Here is a 21,958-nt window from a genome sequence, read left to right as displayed (position 1 = left end):
CCTGCTTGCTGCGGACAAAACCGTGTCACATGCGATAAGAGCAACAAGCAATTTAGTTTTTAAGGCACCTGCATGGCCAGCTCATGTGGATTAAAAAGGTAAATGCCGTTTCCACCACTGGGGCAAAAAAAAAAACGCGGTTGCTGCGGCGTTATCATCCATAGGGACTACGAGCTCCAAAGGTATGCGCATAATGCAGTAGTTGATTAAAGTCACCAAAAGTAGGCAGCAAGTGTTTCAGTGTTCTTTTCGCTTGTGCCTACAATGGAGTGGACGTAAGCTCTTAGTTTTCAGCTGGCCTCAAGCAAAGCTGTGACGCTTTCGTGGCAGCAAGCTGCGCCACCCTCTATTAGCCCGTTCGGGTGTGTCCCAGAAAAAAAAAAAAAAAAAACGCCAAGCCTGCGCAGTAGGTGCAGCACAGTCACAGCGAAAGCTAGAAGAGCGGCCTTTCAGGGCCTTTTCAAAACACTCATTGGATAACTACTGCAAGCACACTTGCTTGGTACCCACAAGGGCATTAATAAAATAAACTTTTGGGTAGTAGGCCGGCATTTGCTATGCTATTTTTCGTCATTCTTCTGAGAAGCGTGATATTCGCTAAACACTTGCTAGGAATTTTGTGCCCATTGTCCGTGCAGTTGCTGAAGACGATGATGAATTATGGCTGAAGTGGGTATGCACCACAGTTAATAGGGAAACAAGAACAAGCTTTTGTAATGGGTCGGAGCATTGGAAAGCCCACTCATCACGCTAATCGCATTGTGCGACGACTGGTTGTTATTTCGCAGTTGTAAAACACTTTATAAGTCGTATTAACGTGGTTGCTTTCCCGACATCAAGCCTGCCTAAGGCAAGTTTGACAACAAGTCACAAGCACCAAAGTATCTCAGTGGTAGAATACTGGGCACCCAATGAACCCGGGTTTGAGCCTCATTGTGCCATTGGTGCTAGGTCATGCCCGCCTAAGGCAAGTTTGACAACAAGTTACAAGCACCGGCATAACTCAGTAGTAGAATATTGGGCTGGCACCCAGGGAACCCGGGTTCAAGCCCCACTGTGTCATTGGTGCAAGGTTTTTTTTCCAATTTCGCCCTATCGGCGGCGGCGGTGGCGAACAACATGCAACTGCACGTGACCACAGTTGTGATCTCATAACAGCTTTCGCTGTAAAAACGTGCCCAAATTCTCTTGATGAAAAGAAATATTGTGTGCCTGTGTCGCGGTATGCAAACTAATTTTGTGGGCTTCTTCATTACTCAATGTTTTGGGCGACAAGAATATTTTCGATCACTCTTGAGATCACTCTTGAGTACATATCACTGAGATTCTACTGTAGTTGGGACACCCTACGTGCATTGTTTCTAAGTCATTAGAAGACCGCAACCACAATATTTACGCTTGCAAGGCTGTTTGGAACTCCCCCCTCACTAACCTTTCTGTTTCTTTTTTTTTTTAAGAAAATGGTGGGTAGGGGAGAAACAAATTTTTTCCCCCTGCCCCATTGCAAAAATCTCTCGAATTCAGAATCCTTGAGTTTAGCAAGTATGCGATATAAGTACGTAATTTTATTAAAGGAGCAATGACATGAAATTTAAAGTTTGAGACGTGGCCTTGGCATAATATCTTGGTATGCATGACTTTCTTGAGCGAAGTATGAATTTCGCCCTATTCGTAGATGTTATTTTAAAAAATGAAGAATTTTCTGAAAACTCTTTTCATTTAATGCTCACGAGTCTGGTTCTCATACAACTCAAGGCTGTCCAGAAGGCCCACGATGCGGAGCTGAGGCTGGGCCTCCCCGTCCATACGTGGGAGCAGCCCGCGATCCTACCCCTATAAAACGGGCGTGGAATCCTTCAGGACCCCAATAAAAGTTTTTCGTTCATTATCTATCCACTTTATTTGGAGGGCAAACAGCATCTGAAGACTCAACGTGGCATTGAGCACCCCGCATCATTGACAGTACTGTGACACGTTCAGCGGATTCACAGCCCATGCTAAAGTTTCTCAGTAGCAATGCACTAATGACAATAACGTTGATGATATCATTGCTCACCATTCTGGTGCTGACTGGCGGCAATGCTTGGCAGTGGCACCACTTCAACTGTCTCTATTATTTTGTCTCAAATCCTGTGTCTTCACTGCGCCACTTCGAATGATTTGCCATGTGCCCCTCAGTATATTTCAAGCGTCAATGCGAGCAGCATTATGAGCCAGCATGTTATGAAACAGTTGTGTGCATGAGTCGCACCAGTGGCATTTTGCGTACTGCAAGAAGGGATTTATTTGTCATCGAGTAGCTTCTTCATTCATTTGTAAAAGCTACCAGCTGAGATTGTGCGTCTAATTTGTGTCTCCCGATACATCTCCGTGATGCATTGAACACTAGCCTTACACACCCAGAGACTGCGCTGTTCTTGGGAGTGTGATAGTGACATGGGCAAGACGTGCCAGCACAGAAGCCTGTCTGGGGATGTCACGTACAGAGCGTTGGCAGTTAACAGCAACGGTGGTGACATATACGTGACTACAGTCAAAAATTGATTATGCATCGCCTGGTTTCGCAATGACCTGCATTTTACAACAAATCGGTTTAGTCCCAACGAAATCCACATTGAAATAATGTATTATTAAAAGCCTTGGTTATGAGACGCAGTTTTACGCCAACCCCGCATCTTATGATGACTTCCTGACTTTGTCTGAAAGAAAAAGCTACCTTGACTTGAATCGAGCGTCGTGCAGATATTCACCAGTGCAAAATATGAACTTTTGTTTCTCTAGGTTGAAAATTAAAAAAATAGAGAATGACACAGGATGTCTTCTTAAAATGGAAAACTTTTTCTCCTTGCAATTCTTGAGCTTCTTCGTGCACCTCGATCGCGTGAGTATCCAAGGTCGTTACCTATACAAGCTCTATCCACATGAAGTAGCTTCAGCTGGCCGAAAAGCTTATCTCTGAGTTCCTGATATCTTCACATTTTGGGTCCATGGAAACTTGTCCTGATCAACATACACCTGATCTCCTGCCTTTTGACAGACTCACTCGCAGGCTTGAGCACGCAAAATGGCTCGACGCAGCTTTTTTCGCAGTGCGAAATAACTTTCACTTGATGTCAATGTTCATAATAAAAGCGGGACATGACTATAGTTGCATTTCACAAGCCGAAAATTCACAACGTGAACAGCTCAGTTACGCATGAAGGCATCTTACCCAAACTCGTGGTTCGTCGCCATTTTACTATGACACTGTGTCCGACTTTTTGGCGAAAGGCTGGTGGAAACGCGGTTTTGGGCGCAGGCAATTTTCAGGCTCAATTTACTAGGAAAAAGTATGCGTTGGATTCAATACTGTAAAGGTAGTAATAAATATTCACTCTCACCTCCTTCAACTAATTAATGATGCCATTGGCAAGAATAGTTTAATCTACCATCCTGGATAAGTGCAAGGTCGTGCCGTGGGCACATTGAGGCTGTCTGTACCCATTTTTTAGGGTGAGGGGGTGTAAGGCTGAGTATCAATGCCAATATTCTTAGTTTTTCGATTATACGATAGTTTTGTATGGTCCCCTTAAAGTCATATAACCAGGGTTTCACACTTCTAGCGGACGAAACCTCAGCTGAAACTGGCATCGCCGTTTCGTGTGGCCACGCGATCAGATAAAGCATGACCGTGGCAAGGGACAGCACTGCCAGCACTGCTTTGCGCCCATTTTGAACTCTGCTCAGTACTGGTAGTCATACTAATCAATATTGGAGACTTTCATTAATTCCTCCACTGCATTATCAGTTTATCTCTCTGTTGCACCATCAGTACCTAATCATCACTAGGAGTTGTTAACCGTACGTGGACGCAGAAAGGACGACATGTGTAAAGTTAATATCACTGTTCTTTCAAAGGGGCCCTAAAGCACTTTTTCAAGTAATCATGGAATGTATTCGCTGAAAGAGCTTATTGCCTGACGAATTCAACACTGCAAAAATTTTTAAGAATCAGTCCAGTGCAAGTTCAGTTTCAAATATTTGTCGCATGCTACACTTGCATTCTCTCTTCTCTCGTCCTGACGAAAGCGCTGGAAGCTAAGGAGAGAGGGGTGGAAGGGGCAAAGAACTTCACGCGTGCCTCGTGACCATGATCACTCTTTTTTTTTTTCTTCAATGCACGGCTTTTTCAGTGCGATGGCCTGCGCATGCATGGAAAAGTCACGGCCTCCCGCGGCAATCTCTAACGACCGAGCGCGCTATGTTCAAATCAGCCAATGGCTGATAGGTGGGCTTTTTACAAGGGATTTTCGAACGTCTTCCGTGATTTGTTGAGAGAAGACAAAGCATTTTTTTGCTGACCTTGATAATTTATTGTAAATTCCAATTTGTTGTGAACATTTGGCTCGTGTGTTGCGGGAGCCTCTATTACTGATCGGCAGCGTTATCTGACCAGCTCAAAAAGTGTTGAAGAAACAGCTGCTTAGTGATCCACTCAGTTCATCATTGTAGTAGGCGATGCTGCTACAATATCTCAAAAGCATACATTTTACTTTGCAGAGGCCCTCCATTCTTGGTAACAAGATTGAGATGGAGATTGCACGGCTGGTGGAGAAGAACCGTACGCTGTTACGGTTGGGCATCTCGTTTGACGTTCCCGATGCAAGAATGAGGGTAACGCAACACCTGCAGAACAACTATGACCGCCGTGAGTGCACAATTCACTTTGCTCTGTAGAATAACGAATGAAGCATAGATGGAACAGTTCATTTAGTAGTTACATGACAATTGCCATCCTGCTTCTTTCATTCTGTGGCTCTCTTAATCCCTGTTTCTCGGTGTAGAGCTATGTTTCAGTGAGCGCAGCTTCACAAAAAGCACTTTTAATATTTGTCAGTGCTTTTGAGGTACTTTGGATTGTTGAGCACGAATCACAATTGTTTTTTCTCTTGTCGTTACTAATCTGCATTCTTTAGTGATAGTCAAAAAGTGGAGTTGCTAGTTTACGTACAGTCTAGCTCAGAATTTTTCCTTAACTCGACTGGAGACACTTTATGTGGACCCCCTCTCTGTACAAGTGACTTGGACAAAGGGCTTTCCCAGTAACTGATTGGAAGCTGCCGTTATGCCCCATTAATTTGTTGACTTGTTCCTTTTTTTTTTTTTCAGTGCGGCTGCGACGCACCGCTTCAGGAGCACAGCTCAACAACAGCACCTGAGCGTCTCGAGATCTTCATGTCCTTCTCGGCTTAAATACGTTTTTTTATAAGCTTTATACTCTAGAGGCAATGGGCAGAAGAGCTGCTGTCCTATGATGCCGCAGCTGTGGAGTTTCATACAAACACATGGCGAAGATGGCGGCGCATGCATCAGGGTATGATTAAGTTTGTCGAGGATGACGTTAGGCTACTTTTATGTCAATGTTCCTGCGAGCAACAAGAAGTGCTTGACATACCAAAAAGGTGGTAGCGTTCTCTGTTATGCACAGGAACTGATGCGAGACGCTCTGTAAATGCATTCGAGGCAACCTTTACCGAGAGCCATCTTCCTACCATTCCCCCCTTCGTTGGCTCTTCTCCCACAAGCCACGGTTCCAGATTTCTCTTTAGGAGTGCTTGTGTGGAACTCCACGGCAGTGTCATCAGATTTTCTGTTTGTAATGATGCAAGCGTGTGTTGACCCTACTGCTTCCACACCTTAATCGTGACACACTGCATACAGCCAAAGTTGAGAAAGCAGAAGGAATGCCACCTCGTCGCAAAACTTAGTAAAAAGGATTAATTTGGTGTTTGCGGCTGGTAAAAAGATGGAAGAGATTTTTTTTTTCTTTTTATGAACTGCTTAAACAAGAATCTTGGTAACTGCTCCTTTGTCCACCAAAAATGCAAGCCAGGAATAAACAGAAGTTATAATGAAGTCATTTTCCTTAGACCACGTGTTTATAGATGGTTCAATTGGTTACACCGGGCACATGTAATCCTGACAGTGTTTTGTTTTTTAATTTATCAGCTGCACACCATACCTTTCACTGCTCTCGCTTATGGCTATCCATAGAGTTGGCATGCTTGTTGTGTAATCTCTTCATTCAAGGAAAAGCTCTTTCTTCACGGTCCAGCGAGACATGTTGTTTCTGAAATCACTGAACGGTGACCATATCCTCAGTCAGGTACTTTGGGGAAGACTACTTTTATTGTGCTGTCATCAGTTAGCCATGAACTAGCAGATACAGACAACCCAAAAGGAATGGTTTACATGTTCCCACCTGCCTTCTTTTTGCATGCTGCATTCGACACTAAGTTACACGAAGAACACCTTCCCTAAAAGAGGTCGGTTAAGAATATGGCCTCTGGGTATAGTAATGCTGGACTTCTTATATTAGTAATGTGACTTATCTGTGCACTCCACGTTTGTCACCAATAGGAGGTATGATTGAAGTGAAATTATATTCGTAGTTTATCGAACCTACCAGCCATCTGCCATGTGCTTTTGAAAGGTTTGACGGTTGAAAGGTGCATTAAGAGAGTGTAGGAAGTCTCGCGTCACTGTCCAAATTGCTGCTTTGTTGGTGTTTCCTGTCTGCTGTAGAGGTGCTGCTCGAAGTTTTGTGTAGGCTGCACAGAGATAATTGTACATTCTTCACATAAACAATCATTGTCACGCAAGTTATTCTCACACAGCGGTGTGTGTGTGTATATGCTATTCAATTTTATGTCCACATTTACGGCAACAAACCGGTGTTCTTTTTGTTAGTGTCTTTTTCTCGCACCTCCAGTTTGTACTGGGAGGCGGGGGCATTGTGTCATCATCATTCTGCTGTCTCACCGAAGCGATCACATGCACAGTATGCTGCTGGCATTACCGCAAGTTGCAGTCCCGGCCATTATGCTTTTCATGCTCTAGCACTGCCCTCAGTACACTCGACGGCGTCCCGGTTTACATTACATTATGTGTCGTTTAGTTATCAAATTTCTACGCCGCTTTGAGAAGTGCAAGTGAATCTGTGGAAATGTCGGAAGTTGCACCTGAAGCAAATGTGTGCCGCGGGCAGCTTCGTTTGTAAGCTGTTGACGTTTTGTTTGCGTGTGATCGTGGTGTGCTGGGCTACACTGATATTTGTGAAGTGATGCTTCATGATGCCAGAGCATTTACTGCACGGCCATATTTACTATTGCACTCAGTGTGGGTTGCAAAAAAAAAATGTGCACCGGCCTCTTCGACTAGAAGAGAAATTACAAGTGTCATTTCTGTTACATGTGAGGTCCTCCTAGCGATTGGAACAACACTTAGTTAACAAATTTTTCGTGTACAAGCCCTGTCATGCAGTCTCAAAGTCTTGCAGCGGCGGCTCCCCTTTTCCAATTCATATTGAGTACAGTAGCACACTGCTGCAACTTGCTGCTCGGTGTTAAAATGAGCCCTCATTTTTCGAGACTAGTGAATCTTTTGTGAACCTAGGTGCTCAAAGGTTTAGTGTGTTACATATGTTCGCAGTTCTGCTAGTGAAGCACAGTTTCATTTCATGTGTTCATCTTATAATTAAGTAAGCTGTATATAAATGCAAAGTCCCTCTCCGTTAAGATTTCAAGTTTTTTTTGTTATTTTTATGTCGCAAGAGACAGGATAGTCCGTATGCATTTCAACAACTCGGGGTCTCGTTACCTGAGCAGGAATGTCACGTGCGAAGTCGTTGATGAAGTGGCACTTTATTGGCCACCATGGCTGCAGTTGTATCATGGAATCAATGTAGTGATCGCGGCAAAGTAGTGAGAACTGCAAGTGACATGGTGTAGGTTGCCGGCCCTCAATTCACATGAGCCTCCTGTTGACACTGGCAAAACAGTAATACTTTTGTAACGCCAGACCGAGCCTTGCCTGTGATTGGAGTTGTACAACAGTGGTATTAAGTCACACGTGCCACTTCAGCTCGGCGCTCGTGATCCCCAAGCTGTTACCGTGCAAATGGGCTCTCCCATCAGACACAGTGCTGGCATTTTTGTGCCCTTCATTTGTGACGTGCATGGTCAGATATAGTGAAGGAGAAAAAGCTTACACAAATGTCTGTGCCAGCCACCTCAGATGTGGTGCTTTGTTTGGACGGAACAGCATTACCTCTTCACTGCGTATGATATTTTCAGTGCACACAGCCATGATTTTGAGCTTATGGAGCTGTTTGTGTAAACCTTGAGTAATAAAATTCACGCATACATGTGTCCTATTCTCTTTTGGACTGTGTTATGCATTACTAGAGCAACATTTATGCAGCCATTTTATCTTCTCCGTTGACTGGCTTGAGTTCTTATGAAGAACATGGATAGTAGCAAGTGCAGCAAAGCTACAAAGATATATTGCTTCGATAACGATCCCTTTAAAGCATCAATACCTAGCAATCTGTGCAAACAATAATTAAGTGGGCCTAAAAATGTGCAGCCCTTTGTAATCTGAGAACTGAATCTCATCAGTGTAGATACAGTGAACTCTATGTAAATGGAAATCTGTTTTTTTAACAGAATGCTGCTTAAATAGAACTTCCATATGATTGGTTTCGTACCAAAATGCTGCAACCCTGTTTGTCCCAGTAAACGAAACTCCTGTTAAACAGAACATATTTGCCTGGTCCCTTCAGGTTCCGTTTTACGAGAGCCCATTGTAATATATTTGTCATGGCTAGTATGCAGCTAGAGTTAAATGTAAATGTAATTGGACTGGAATTAGATAAGTTTTTTTGTAACACATAAAAGGTAAAGTTGTGATGAAGTATTCTGCAAGCAAAACTCCAGTTTATATTTAACAGTGTCCTGGTGATGTTCAAAATTCCTGGAATAAGGAAACTTACTCCCTCAGCAGACAGTGTTTCTTCTTCCTGCTAAAAGCTACAGCGATCTGCAGTAACTTGCGTAAGTAACAAGGGTAAAGACAAGGGTAAGTACATTGAGTAACAAGGGTAACGTGTTCGCGGAATCACTCGACAATGTAGGATTACATATATGAAAGAAACTTGCGTATCTGCAGTCTCTAGTTCGTGCTGTGTTATCGAAATTTTAATGTCCGCACAGATTTTAGCTGTCGGATTTGTAGAGACACGACGCGGTTGTCTCGAACAGTTGCGTTTACCACAACTGCATGCTTGTTTTGTTTCTGTTGAGATGGACTCAAGAAGGCCATAGATAATGTGACGCTACATTTGTAACGGCGAGCCATGGAGTTGGCTGCGGCATTCGAAACGTAACACTGGTGAGCTGGTTTTCTCGGGCAATTGAAGGAAAATTTTCAAGCCCTGGTTGGCTAAACATTTCCATTATATAGAGCAAGATTCTTTCAGCCTTTTAACAAATTTTCGCAATGTGTAGTACTACCAAGTGCAATCCTGACGCTGGCGTCCTCCTCGCACTCTTTCTTTTCTCTTTCGTGCGATGGGGGACCAGCAATTCTAAATACGCGGCCCTGCCATGCGCTTTTTCCAAGAAGGTTTTAAAAATTGCTGAAGTGAAGCCGTGCCCACCGTAAGATGGCGGCTGCAGCAGTTATATATTTCAGTAAGGGCTTGATGAGCTCTTGGCGGTCGGTGATTCAGCAGGAGCGTTTTCCTAGCACGCAGCGAGTTTAACGTGTCAAACTTTTCGTGTCAGATGGTGCTCAATGTGCTTCTCTATATATCTAGTTTTATTTAGTAAGCCTCAAATTCCAGGCAAATTGTACTGGGTAATAAGTGACTTTACATGATTCTGTGGGTTAATTCGTCGGAAACAACTATCTATTGATTTACAAGTAACGTAGCCTTTAGGCTAACAGATCAAAGCCACTTAATGCCTAAATGCTCACCACCAGAAAATAGCATGTTTCTGATATCATTGGAGGGCAAACCATGGCTTCACTACCGCTGGTAAAGCATTGCGGGAGCTTCCACTTCAGCATTTTTTTTTTTTTTAACCCTTTGGTTCTTTCCTAGCCAAATGTTCCTCTGATGCGGTTGCTTCACCTCCATAAACACACAAAAGCAGTAAAAAAAAAATCGGGGGCCCCTTAAGCATCACCTTTAAAAGTTCAACGCGATAGAGTTATCCGGTCCGTAGCGCGCGCTTGAAACACTCGGTGCATGAAATATTTTCGAACTTGCGATGCACCCCCACGCGGCCATAAACGAATAGGAGCGGGTGACTGCATTGAAACCATGAAACATTTATGATAATCACATTCTGCTGGGGGGAACAGCGCAAAAATAAACGGGGCGGAGAATGATAGAACACACGACACAAGCGCTTGTGTCGTGTGTTCCATCTTTCTCCGTCCCGTTTTTTCGCGCTGTTCCCCCCAGTATGTCGCGGGATCAAATACCGGCTGTGGCGGCTGCATTTCCGATGGAGGCGGAAATGTTGTAGGCCCGTGTACGCAGATTTGGGTGCACGTTAAAGAACCCCAGGTGGTCAAAATTTCCGGAGCCCTCCACTACGGCGTCTCTCATAATCAAATAGTGGTTTTGGGACGTTAAACACCACAAATCAATTAATTCCCCCCAGTTTCATGTACCAACAGGCCCTTCAAGAAACCCTTCTGCGATAATCACGTGTTCTGATGCCCAATGAAAACGTGCGCTTGCACCACGCATTATTATTGCAATATATTTCATATTTCATTGTCAGGCAAATATACAGGACACGCCTGTTTGCAAAACATGAAAGTTAATTTCGCTGCATTTTCAAATAGGGGTTATTTTCACTCCATTCGACAGCAGACGCGTGGCTTTGTGGTAGAGCACCCGCTGGCCACGCAAACGAGTCGGGTTCGATCCCCCCTCCAACCCAGAATTTTTTATTTGTTTAATTATGATTTTGCCGATTTGTGGTGATCATATTAGATGATAATATTTTGCTCACAACCGACGACGCCGACACCAGACTTTCTGCGAAACGAGCTGTTTAACGCTGCCACGTTAAAAGTTTGGGCTCTCATGGGCCTTCTGTGTGCTCCTTCAGAGTTGGAAGCTGCTCGGTACGTTGGCTTCACCGCAATTGTGGCCAAAAGCGGTCGAAAAAGTTTCCTCCTTACCACCCACGATTAGACTCAACTTTTGTCTGACGTCAAACATTGCAGTGATAGGTCTGCTATGTGCGCTATCAAAGTTAAAAGTTCCCCTGGTTGGTGGGCTTCGCCGCGATCGGGGCCAGAAACGGCCAAAAAAAATTTAGGCCCTTATCACTCACGATAAGACTGAAATTTTGTCCGACGTCACACCTTGCAGTGATGGGAATTCTATGTGCTATTTCACGGTTTAAAGTTCTCCAGGTAAGTTCGCCTCACCACAATGTTGGCCAAGAAACGATCCAAAAAGTTTAGGCCCTTATCACCCATGATAAGACGCAAATTTTGTCTGACGTCACGCCTTGAAGCGATAGGCCTCCTATGTTCTCTTTGAGAGTTGAAACTTCCCCTGGTAGATTGGCTTCAGGGCATTCGTGGCCAAAAAACGGTCGAAAAAGTTTATGCCCTTATCACCCATGATAAGACTCAACTTTTGCCTGACGTCACACGTTGCAGCGATAGACATTTTATGTGCCCTATCAGAGTTAAATGTTTTTCCCTGGTACGTTGGCTTCACCGCAGTTGTGGCCAAAAACAGTCAAAAAAGTTTAGGCCCTTATCCCCCACGATAAAACTCTATTTTTGTCTGACGTCATGCGTTGTAGCGATGGGCCTTCTATGTGTTTTTACGTGCGTGTTGCGGCTGGCCGGCTGAAAGGTTCCCAGAGTCAGTACCCGGAGCAAGACTACCTGGATGGTGACACGCAACTGGCCTGCAGTGTAAGCGTGGAACGCGTTTCGGGTTGTGCAGTGCTCTCGCCCTCTTGCTGGCCTCGTCGCGAACCTAGGCGAAACAACCTCATCGTGGACAATTCTCCTTGACCATATACGTACCATCTTAGGGGAGGCTAGTAAAGCTTCACTCTAGAGCTCAGACCCGGACTTGGGTTTCAAAATAAATTTTTTTTCTCTCTCTCTTTACAAGAGACACTAAATGCATCCGTCGGAGACGCTGGACGCGTGGTGGTGTACCCTCCTTCTTGAGCGTCTCGGCGCCCATAAATAGTTGGCGCATCTGGAGTCGGCTGCTTCCTCGTCCACGTTTTGTACATAGGTTGTAAATATAAACGTTTTGTTTCCTCTGATGCCTTTTGCCTTACCACAGCACAGATGCTCCCTACCCAGCGTCGGCCCTCGCGACACGCTACCCAAGAGACCGGTGGGGCCTCCGCGTAAGAGTGCTCTTTCAGAGTTAAATGTTCCCCTTATAGGTTGACTTTACCGCAATTGTGGCCGAAAATGGTCGAAAAAGTTTACGCCCTTATCAGCAATGATAAGACTCAACTTTTGTCTGACGTCACACCTTGCAGCGATGGGCATTCTATGTGTTCTTTCACGGTTTAAAGTTCTCCTGGTGGGTTCGCTTCACTGCAATTGTGGCCTAAACGATCGAAAAAGTTTAGGCCCTTATCACCCACGATAAGACTCAAATTTTGTCTGACGTCACGCCTTGAAGTGATAGGACTGCTATGTTCTCTTTTAGAGTTAACAGTTCCCCTGGTAAGTTCGCTTCAGGGCATTCGTGGCCAGAAACAGTCGAAAAGGTTTAGGCTCTTATAACCCACGATAAGACTCAACTTTTGTTTGACATCATGCCTTGCAGTGATGGGCCTTCTACGTGCTCTTTCAAAGCTAAAGGTTCCCCTGATAGGTGGCCTTCACCACAAGCATGACCAAAAACAGTCGAAATAGTTTAGGCCCTTATCACCCAGGATAAGACTCAACAGTTGTGTGACGTCTTACCTTGCAGTTATGGGCCTTTTATGCGCTATTTTAAACTAAAAGTTCCCCTGGTGCGTTGGCTTCACTGCAATAGTGGCTAGAAACCGTGGAAAAGGTTGAGGCCCTTATCACCACCGATAAGGCTCAACATTTGTCTGACGTCACGCTTTGTCTAACGTCACGCCTACCGACGAACAACAAAAAAAGATGTCATTCGAACTTAGACCCGCACGCTCCTAGGACCGTTGCCTAAACCATTGAGCTAATCAGCAAAGCTTGCTTGGCTCGAATGGATCTGAACCATATGAATGCGTCCTATCGACGAAGAAAAAAAAAGGGGGCATGTTAGCGCAGAAGTACATTCGAACCTAGTCCTTCACGCTCCGAAGACAGTTGCCTAAACCACTGAGCTAAACACCAAAGCTTGCTTTGCTTGAATGGATCTAAACCATATCAATGCGTTCAACCAACAAAGAAAAATAATGCCCCCACGTCCTTCGGCAAGCCGAGGATGCCGTCAGAGCGCAAGGACTCATGGCTGCCACCTAGGGGAAGGAGACAATTCTTCCAGATCTTGCCGTTTATTTTTTTCTTGAATGAAGTTATTTCCCCCTCCTTTTACCTCCTCGAAGAGAATCGTGAAGAAATGCGAATGCATTTCTTGCGCCGAAAGGGTACCGTTGCCGTCAGACGTCCGCCGTTGCCTTTACCGTTCCTTTGTATTCTCTTGTATGCACTCGGGGTCTTCCGGTTGCCGCCGTCACTTCGCAGCCATTTTTTTCGGATAAATGTTGCCTTTTTCCTTTTTTTAAAACTCTATGACGGCACAGATTACCAAGATTTGTTATGACATCATGACGTCACTATACATCACACTGTATGACGACACATGGGGGCGTCGTCGTCACTTGGCCAAAGATGGGAAGATCGCGCGGGAACTGCGAAACGGCCGCGAAGTATACAGATAACTTGCTACATATAGTTACCGAAAATTAACTAGAGGAGACTCTGGCGCTGCGATCGTTCAGCGACCATGGTAGGTTGGCTACCATGGGAATTATGGGTAGTACTAGTACTACAGTGGCTAGAATAGTAGTAAGACACGGATTTGTTTAGTCTTCGTACTTGCAGGTGGTGAATCGTACTTGTGGCTTCATTTATTTGTTTCGAAGGTTTTGTTTCGAAGGAAAGAACGAATATTTTCGAACTTCGTGGCACGATTTGCAAAAAAAAAGTAAGCCTAAAAGAATAAGGTGGTAGCGCAACCACTGAACATTTGCAGATTTTTGTTTCGTGAGAAAACAGCTCCAAGCCACACGAACACACACGGAGCCAGATGTACGAAAATTAGACAAATCCGTGTACTACCCATCATTTCTCATTCTCGCTGGAGCACCGTGCATTGCAGCTCCCGTATACACTAGCACCAGAGTTCCCTCTAATGTATATTTAGGAAACGCTATGGCTTGCAATGCATCCGATCCCAGAGGCAATGCAAAACAATGCTAGGTGCAGAAAGCGCCGGTTGGGGTTTGGGGAATCAGTATAACCGACTTTGATCAAGAAGATGGCTTTTGCCATCGAGTCGTCTGAGGGCAAATGCATAATGCCCGTGTGACTTCTCATGTCTAAGCTTACAAATTGTCTTGTGACGCTTTCTTTCTGACCATCATCGATCCGCAAGAACCATAGGCCAGCTGGTGGAGTCTCTTTCACCCACAATTCTCATTTCTTTACTGGCGAACGTCTACAACCTCGCAGCCTCCGTATTCCGGGCGCTTCAGCTAGCTAATTTCTGCGATGCCGCTACTGAATCCATCCACACTTCGGCTTCAGTCCCTTGAGCGGTGTGCAACTGCATTTAGCCTATAATACCAGCGACATCATGAGACAACTCTATATTTGGTTCGTAAGCTCCTTACCGTTCCTGTTTTTACGAGTAATGGAACAGTTGACGGGGATGGCAGAGAGAGTATACGCCCTGGGACATTTTCTCCGACTGCAATGCCATTGTGAAAACTCAGTCTCTCTCTTCTATCTACAGAACTTCCCCACTCTTTTGCCCAGTATTCGGTCATTACAGCGACGTAGGCGGCGCCATGTAGCCGTGCTCTGAAGCTGTCACACAGTGACAATGCTGCGACGCAGTTCAGTCTCTCAGTAGTCGTAAACCAATGAACGCGTCTTCACGCTCCGCGACGCTGACGTAAACGCTCGCGACATCACCATCTCGTCCGCCATTTTGACCTTCCGCTGCGCCGCCTATAGTCGCTGGAATGATCGAATAGGGTCCCTGCATTTCCTTCCTTGCTTCTGTTGCATCATTGTTCTCGTCAGAACGAAACAATAGATGTGATCCGAGTTAATTATTATATCACTAACAACATAGTAGCAAGTGAGTTAAGTGCGTAAGTCAGTGTTGCTAGCTTTGTGTTGTGGTGGGACAAAGTTGTCTCACTCAACTATCCCAGGACTTGTGCCTCGGGGCATAGCCTCCTCTATAACTTTGTGCCCGAGCGGTCGGTCCCTCAGCGCCGTCCCCCGAGCTATTATGGGATGCGAGCGCTCCTGGCGGAGCGCCGAGGCGCAAAACGAGAGAATGGATGGCAGCTATGGAGAAAAAACCGGCTTTGAGTAACTACCGAAAGGGCAAAAATGAAATAAGGAGGGAGGCATTTTACGATAATTCAAGGCGAAGCGCTTTCCTGTTTGAAGCGAGATCGGGTTTGAAGCAAGAACAGTCCACGAAACCATTTCCTGTGATGAATGCTTCACTTTGGTGACTAAACCAAACACCTCTGCGCCATCGGATGCATTAATTAGGCACCAGGACAGAGGTGGACTCCTGTATCCGTCAACTGAGCTCGTAATGGTTCTAAATTCTCTAAAGAATTACGCGGAAGTTTTCCTCGCAAGAGCGAGAAAGATGAATCAGCCACTGAAGGCTGCCGTTGACAACGCCGCGCAAATACTACAGAAACGTGACAAACTCAAGTGCTCGACCCCGGGACATCATAAAAAACTTTTGGAGGTTGTGCTCGTGAAGTTTCTCCGCCCACTTTTTCTGAACTTCGCGACGAGTGTGACTGACAAACACGACTTGGCAAAAGATTTTCATGTCAAACCATTGTCTCGAAAAGTGCTCAAGCTTTGAGCACGAAATCAAATAACAAAGCTCACATTGCATTCTGCATACAGTGCTTGTGTTAAAAATTTGGTGTGTGCGCACTTCTTAACGTATACGCATAATCCAATGCAATGTAGACGGTTTCTAGACCGTCATAAACGCAAGCGTGCATAGGCCGCGTCGTCTGCTGTTATTATGGGATCGGTGCGGCATCTGGCGGCGAGCGCCAAAACTATAAGGGACGGATGGCGCGTATGTATTTAGCGCTAATGCGCGGGCACAAAAAAATATAGGAGGCTATGCTCGGGGAAACCCCTCCGCCCATCATGGGGGAAACATCGACTGGTAAATGACTCTGGCTGTGTTTCACAACGATACATGCCACTCCCAGTGTTTCATGCACATTCCGTACATTTCTCCGATAAACCATAAACACGTAAGCGGTGTGAAGTCTACGGACAAACGCAAATTCTAAATTTTACGCCGCGCACGGCTGCGGGAAAAGTGTAATTGCATTAATTGACAGCCTGTTAGTTCTCAACTTCCCGTAAGCTTCTGCTTGAGGCGATTTTTTAATGGGATACTAAAATAAAACCCTGAATTGGTTCGCATTGTGCACTGAGAACATTAATGTCATTAGTTTCACCATGATTCTCTGTCGCGGTGGTGTTGCGGTTACAGTGGTCGGCTGCTGAAGCAATGGTCGCAATTTCGATCCCTGCCATGGCCGTCCATTTTGATGAACGTGAAGTGCAAGAGGATTGAGAACTGTGCGATGTAAATACACGTTAAAGCACCACGTGGCCGAAATTTTTGGAGCCCTCCTCTACGTCATCATACCTCGTACCCGTTTTACATTCCCCTGCCAACGCCCATAACACCAGCGTACATGAGAAAAACAAAATCACAGCGTATCCACAGAATGAATGATGATGAGTGGGGCGAAGCGTCCATCAATCCGTCCATGCTTTAGGCCGTGCGTCCATCCATCCGTGTGTCCATCCGTCTGCTTGTCTGTCTGTCTACGCGTCCGTCCATCTGTCTGGTGAACCCTTGTACCACCATCCCGCTTCTTTTTATCATATTTTCATCATGTACAAGTACCGCCACCCAGCGGACAATCCAAGTACTAAACGAGATCATGTACCACATTTCTGCTGTCAGCGCCTTGTTAACACTGAGTGTTAACGACGCCACGCTACGTTTTTCGTAATATGTGGACATGCGGATATGTTCCTGAGGGCGGGTGCCACAGGTTACGCACTACGACAACGGGGGACGCACAATCTATAAGGAGCTACGCCCCTAAAAAACACGCGCTTTCTCCAAATCATACTCTCTCGCCCCTGCTGTCACCCTCCATGCACTTCCTGTCGCCCCACTTCCATCAAGCTGAACAAATACCCCCCCCCCCCCCCCCACCTCTCGATCGCATGCCCGGCTGTTCCGGAGAAACTAGGCATGGTAATTAAGGAAAAGAAAACAAGCTTTTGCCAATAGACCCGTAACGTATCAGGCACCATTTTCCTTTAAATCTGGGTCTTTACGATTGTCACTGGCATAACCTCACGTATTTCCGCGCATCCCTTGCAGCAAGACCTACACCACCACCGCGCGATACTTGCGTTGCGACATGTGTCCTCCTTCTGGCAACACCGACAGCGGGGCTAGTTCGTACGGTTTCAGATTTGAAGCTAGCGATCGTAGTCCTGTCATAAGCGCTGCTTTAAATAATGTGGATCATTCTTTTCGGTGATTTGGTAAGACCGTACAGGGACTGTGTGCGCTATCGTCAAAGTGAAACGATACTGAATGTCTGCGCTTCTACCATAATCTTAGAGCACATAATATAAACATGCGCTCAAGTCACTAACTGGACACTGAATTTCTAAAATAGTTAAAATTTAATAAGTAATAATAATAACTGAAATGTTTTCGTAATCGTCTCGTCACGTTCTTTTTAATCGCAACAAAGTACTGCCCTCACGACGACGAGTAGGTCTGTGAACTAGACTGAAGCATGACCATTATAAAACTGCGACCTCAAAAAAAAAAAAAAAAAAAGAAAGAAAATAGATCAGCAGAGTATAAAAATTTTTATACTCAGCTTATCTGTCACGAACAACCTTTTCCCGTGAAATTAAACGGTTGTCATAATGCTAGGACAGCTAGTACCTCCGCGTGTACACCAAAGAAGACAGTTGAACAATTTTGAAAAAGACAAAATGCTGAATTTACGTGCTTAAACCATGCTTATGAGGCACGCGCTCCGCTGGTGACGAAATTACGCAAGCACAATTAAGCCTGCTGCTTGCATATTGATGGCGGCGAGATAGACACCCGTGACGTCCGATGGCAACGCACGGTGAAGTATCTCACGTGGTCGAAATTTCCAGAGCCCTCAACTGCGCCCATAGCACATCCCACCAGGGATTTTATGCCGTGCACTTAAGTCTAAGTACACGGGCCCATAGCCATCTCACCTTTATTGCAAGTGAGACGACCGCGGCTCATAGCAACACCACCTAGAGGAAATTCAGTCTCGGTGGCGTTGCTCATAGGCGTGCGTCGAGTTCCCCTTCGGGTGGGAAGAGAGAGAAGGTTCGTCGCAGCAACCCCCTCCCCCTTCCTATTGACTTTGCGTTAGATGACTAGGAGGGACGCACCCCCCACCCTCCGTGTGGAGGCCTATGCCGCAGCCAGTATCGAATCCGCACCGTAAAGGCTAGCGTTCGAGGCAGGCCAAACATTGCAATCGAACGACAGTTGCTATGCACGAAATCCACCTAACGATCAAATCAACTAGAGGTGTGATCACATTACGTGCTGACAACGGCGCAGAACAACACATCGACAACTGCCGCGGGTCAACTTACCTCGCTTCGCTTTCGATGATGGCTTCTACGTACCTCTGGACGGTTGTTTTGAGGCTGTTTACAACGTCTTTCCTAAATGCTCACTCACACTACACGAACAGTAATGATATTTTATTGCACGGCATCGGATACACCACTACACGGTTGTTATGAACGCTGGCAAAGACATTTCGCTGCATTATTGAACCAACGCGCGTGCGCAACACATGCGCTGTACCAACACCGACTAATTTAGTCGGTGTTGGCTGTACGCGTGTTGCATCGCCCACTCCACCATGGCTACGTTAAAGCCAGAAATTCTAAACCTGCGCAATCCATAACACTGTCAGAAATCGAAAATATGCCGGAAACAAAATTCATGTGCGCAAGCTAAAGAGAGCCATGTGCCAGGGAGAGGAATAATCGTTCTTCGTACGTTATTAACAGACCTCGAAGATTTAAGCCCATCACGTGACCTCTGGTGATTTGAGTACAATTATGGTTCTTTCCTATAGTCAGCTGATGCTGCATACAATATCTGCAGTAGTAGTATTTGCATGACACTGCTGTGGTCTTGTAGAATGCTCTATAGACGGTCCCACCACAGCCTGCCGGCCTCTGGCAACATTGTGCGTTCACCAGAAAACCACCCCAGGAAACATCCGGTTTAGCTTGTTCTTGCGTGGTTTTAGCGTTTGTTGTTGGCCGCGGCTGCTTGTGTTCCTATAGTTTATGTGAATAAAATCATTCCGATGAAGCGCTCGCAACTCGGGCACAGCTTTGTGAAGCCAGGGTGCAGTCCGCAAGCCTGAACTAATTTTATAAGCTAGTCAAAACGTTCTGTTTTGATCATGAGAGATCATCATCGCCTGTCTTTCTGTCGCTAGTTCATATCCCTGCATTCTAGCTCATTTAGCTTTCGGGGTGAACATGTCTTAGGTGGGTTCAACTTCAATTCATGAATAGCTTACTCGTGAGTAAACCATAATAGTTCGAGTGACCAAGCCCCAGTGAATGTCATCACTTAACCAGTACATTATATATTTTCTCGGTCCCACGAACACTTCAGACGGTGAGAAATTCCGAACGGCGATGATCTCGAGAGTGCCCGGCGTGACACAGGCGCAAAAATAAGCATTTTACTAGAGGTTGTGTGCTTAGACGAAAACACAAGTATGTTCGGGGTTTGACAGGAGGAAGGTTTTCAGTTCTAGTCGAAAAGCTGAATTGAACAACTTCCCTATGGATCGTGCAACTCTTCTCCTGCATGTCAACGATGTGGGTGCGCTTTGAAGACGCGGAAAGAGAAAACACAGGTGTGCGCTGTCTATTCTCTGTCCGCATCTTCAAAGCGCATCCACATCGACATGCAGAACCAATTGGCCCAATTAAGTTCGCTGACAAGCTTCTCCTGCAGACGCGTCCACTGTCAGAGGTAACACGGAAGAGGGGGCTGCGCTCATCGGAACACCATGGCGGATATTTTGTGCGGCGCCCGTCGGCCACGCAAGCCGTGTTAGCTGCAGCAGTGGCCGCACCAGCACCTGCCGTGAACTACATCGAGCCCCTTCAAGTGGCTGCTAGGCGTGGCACCAAATACATCCTAAAAAATGAACCAGAAATAACAGTGCAGCAAACTCAAACACACCACAAACACATTGCCCGGACCATTGTATAAGCATTACCGGAAATGGCCCACCGGAAGTCGGCTGGCCGTTCGGCACGAGCCAGTTTGTTTACAAACAACAAAGCAGTCTATAGAGGTTAGCTTGCCTCATTGAGCAGGTGAATTTCTATATTTATTCTCACCTTCATTCAGTCTGTACCTAGCAAAGCACATTTTCATCTAATGTAGAACACTCAATTTTAACGCACATTGATTTGAATCGCTGTTGTGTTAACCATGAGAAAACAGTCTATTGAGTACACCCCGCAGTCAAGCTTAGAAAGAAAGAACGAAAAAAAAAAATACGTGCCAACGTGCTCGCACTTCTGAAATTGTAGTCAAAGCATAGGAAAGTCGATGTGTGCAGGAAAACGCGGACTGCAGAGATTCAACAAGTACAGTGTTCAGAAAATTTTTATTAGCTTTTTAAGCAATGTGCAAACGTCTATTTAAGCTTATACGGTCATGAAAACAATATCGGCTACTACAGTCAATGCACATATTTTAAGTTACTGAATCTAACCATGGCCATTTGAGGCAATGAACGCAATTACCAGTACAAGCATGACTCCTTGCAAACACAGGAGCACTCCAATTGATCACATACGATAATGATTTTTACAGAACAAATCTGTTCAATGGGTGGAGCAATCACTCCAATATTAACTCACCAGTCAAGATCAAATAAACAAGTGCAGTAGCCGTTTCTAATGAGCATGTCAATTGAAAGTATCGAACAGTCTCGGTGCCATACTACAATGACGTACCCCAAATTAGGTACTTCACGAAAGGTAATCATGACATGCCACTTAAAAGGTCAACTAGTTTGCAGTAGCAATCACAAAACGTGTCAAAACAGAAAATGGACGAAACCCTTGTTTGTAGCAAGAAAAGGTCTGCAGCAATTTTTTTTTAATGAACGAAACAGCCGCACTGCAATAAACTTTTGAGCCAAAGCCAAATAGGTGCTTCAAATGCGCTTATCGATTTTCCAGAAGAAATTGGTTCAGTGATTGAAATAACATTAAAATCAACCATGTAGAGATCAAACCTAGAGACGAAGCAAAATGAGCTTCTAGTAATGCAACACGACTTATTCTGTCAAATTGAGTTCACCGAATGAAAGACCCAAATTCAAACGTCAGGACAAAGCCTAAAGGGCTTCTACCAATGCGGCATGACAAACTATGTGCAAATCAATTTAAGGATTGGAATTTCCTAAATTCGAATTTCGGCCAAAGGCTAGACGGGCTTCTACTGACACTAATTGAATTATTTTCAACAATTCTGTTTACTGAATGGAAACACTAACACCCTGATACCATGCGATTCATGCTTAGGGTAAAGATAAACAGGTCCTTGAATGCTCTCAAAGCATGTCTCCATAAATAAAAGCGAATGATCACTTCAGCACCCAATATACAACTAGTACGGCCGACACAAAAAGCTGAATCTGGATATTTCTCAAAGATTCTCCACGATTTGCCACTGAGCCATGTCGTTGCCAGGCACATTACGTAAGAAAACCACAAT

The 21,958-nt window shown here is 45.2% G+C and overlaps 1 protein-coding gene across 3 annotated transcripts in view; it reads left to right on the top strand.

Annotated features, from left to right (window-relative positions):
• LOC142786813 (tropomodulin-like) overlaps nt 1–5,620 on the top strand; it is a 153,619-nt gene extending 147,999 nt beyond the window's left edge. For all 3 annotated transcript variants that reach the window (XM_075884474.1, XM_075884475.1, XM_075884476.1), the window contains 2 exons: nt 4,540–4,687; nt 5,149–5,620. In XM_075884474.1, the coding sequence (XP_075740589.1) occupies nt 4,540–4,687; nt 5,149–5,198 (198 nt within the window). In that variant the 3' untranslated portion in view covers nt 5,199–5,620. The remainder of the gene's footprint in view (nt 1–4,539; nt 4,688–5,148) is intronic.
• Nucleotides 5,621–21,958: the final 16,338 nt, after the last annotated feature.

The sequence above is a fragment of the Rhipicephalus microplus genome, unplaced genomic scaffold, assembly GCF_043290135.1.
Source record: "Rhipicephalus microplus isolate Deutch F79 unplaced genomic scaffold, USDA_Rmic scaffold_32, whole genome shotgun sequence".
Classification (NCBI taxonomy): Eukaryota; Metazoa; Arthropoda; class Arachnida; order Ixodida; family Ixodidae; genus Rhipicephalus; species Rhipicephalus microplus.
Note: the sequence above shows the minus strand (reverse complement) of the source record. Positions and strands in the feature narration are given on the sequence as shown.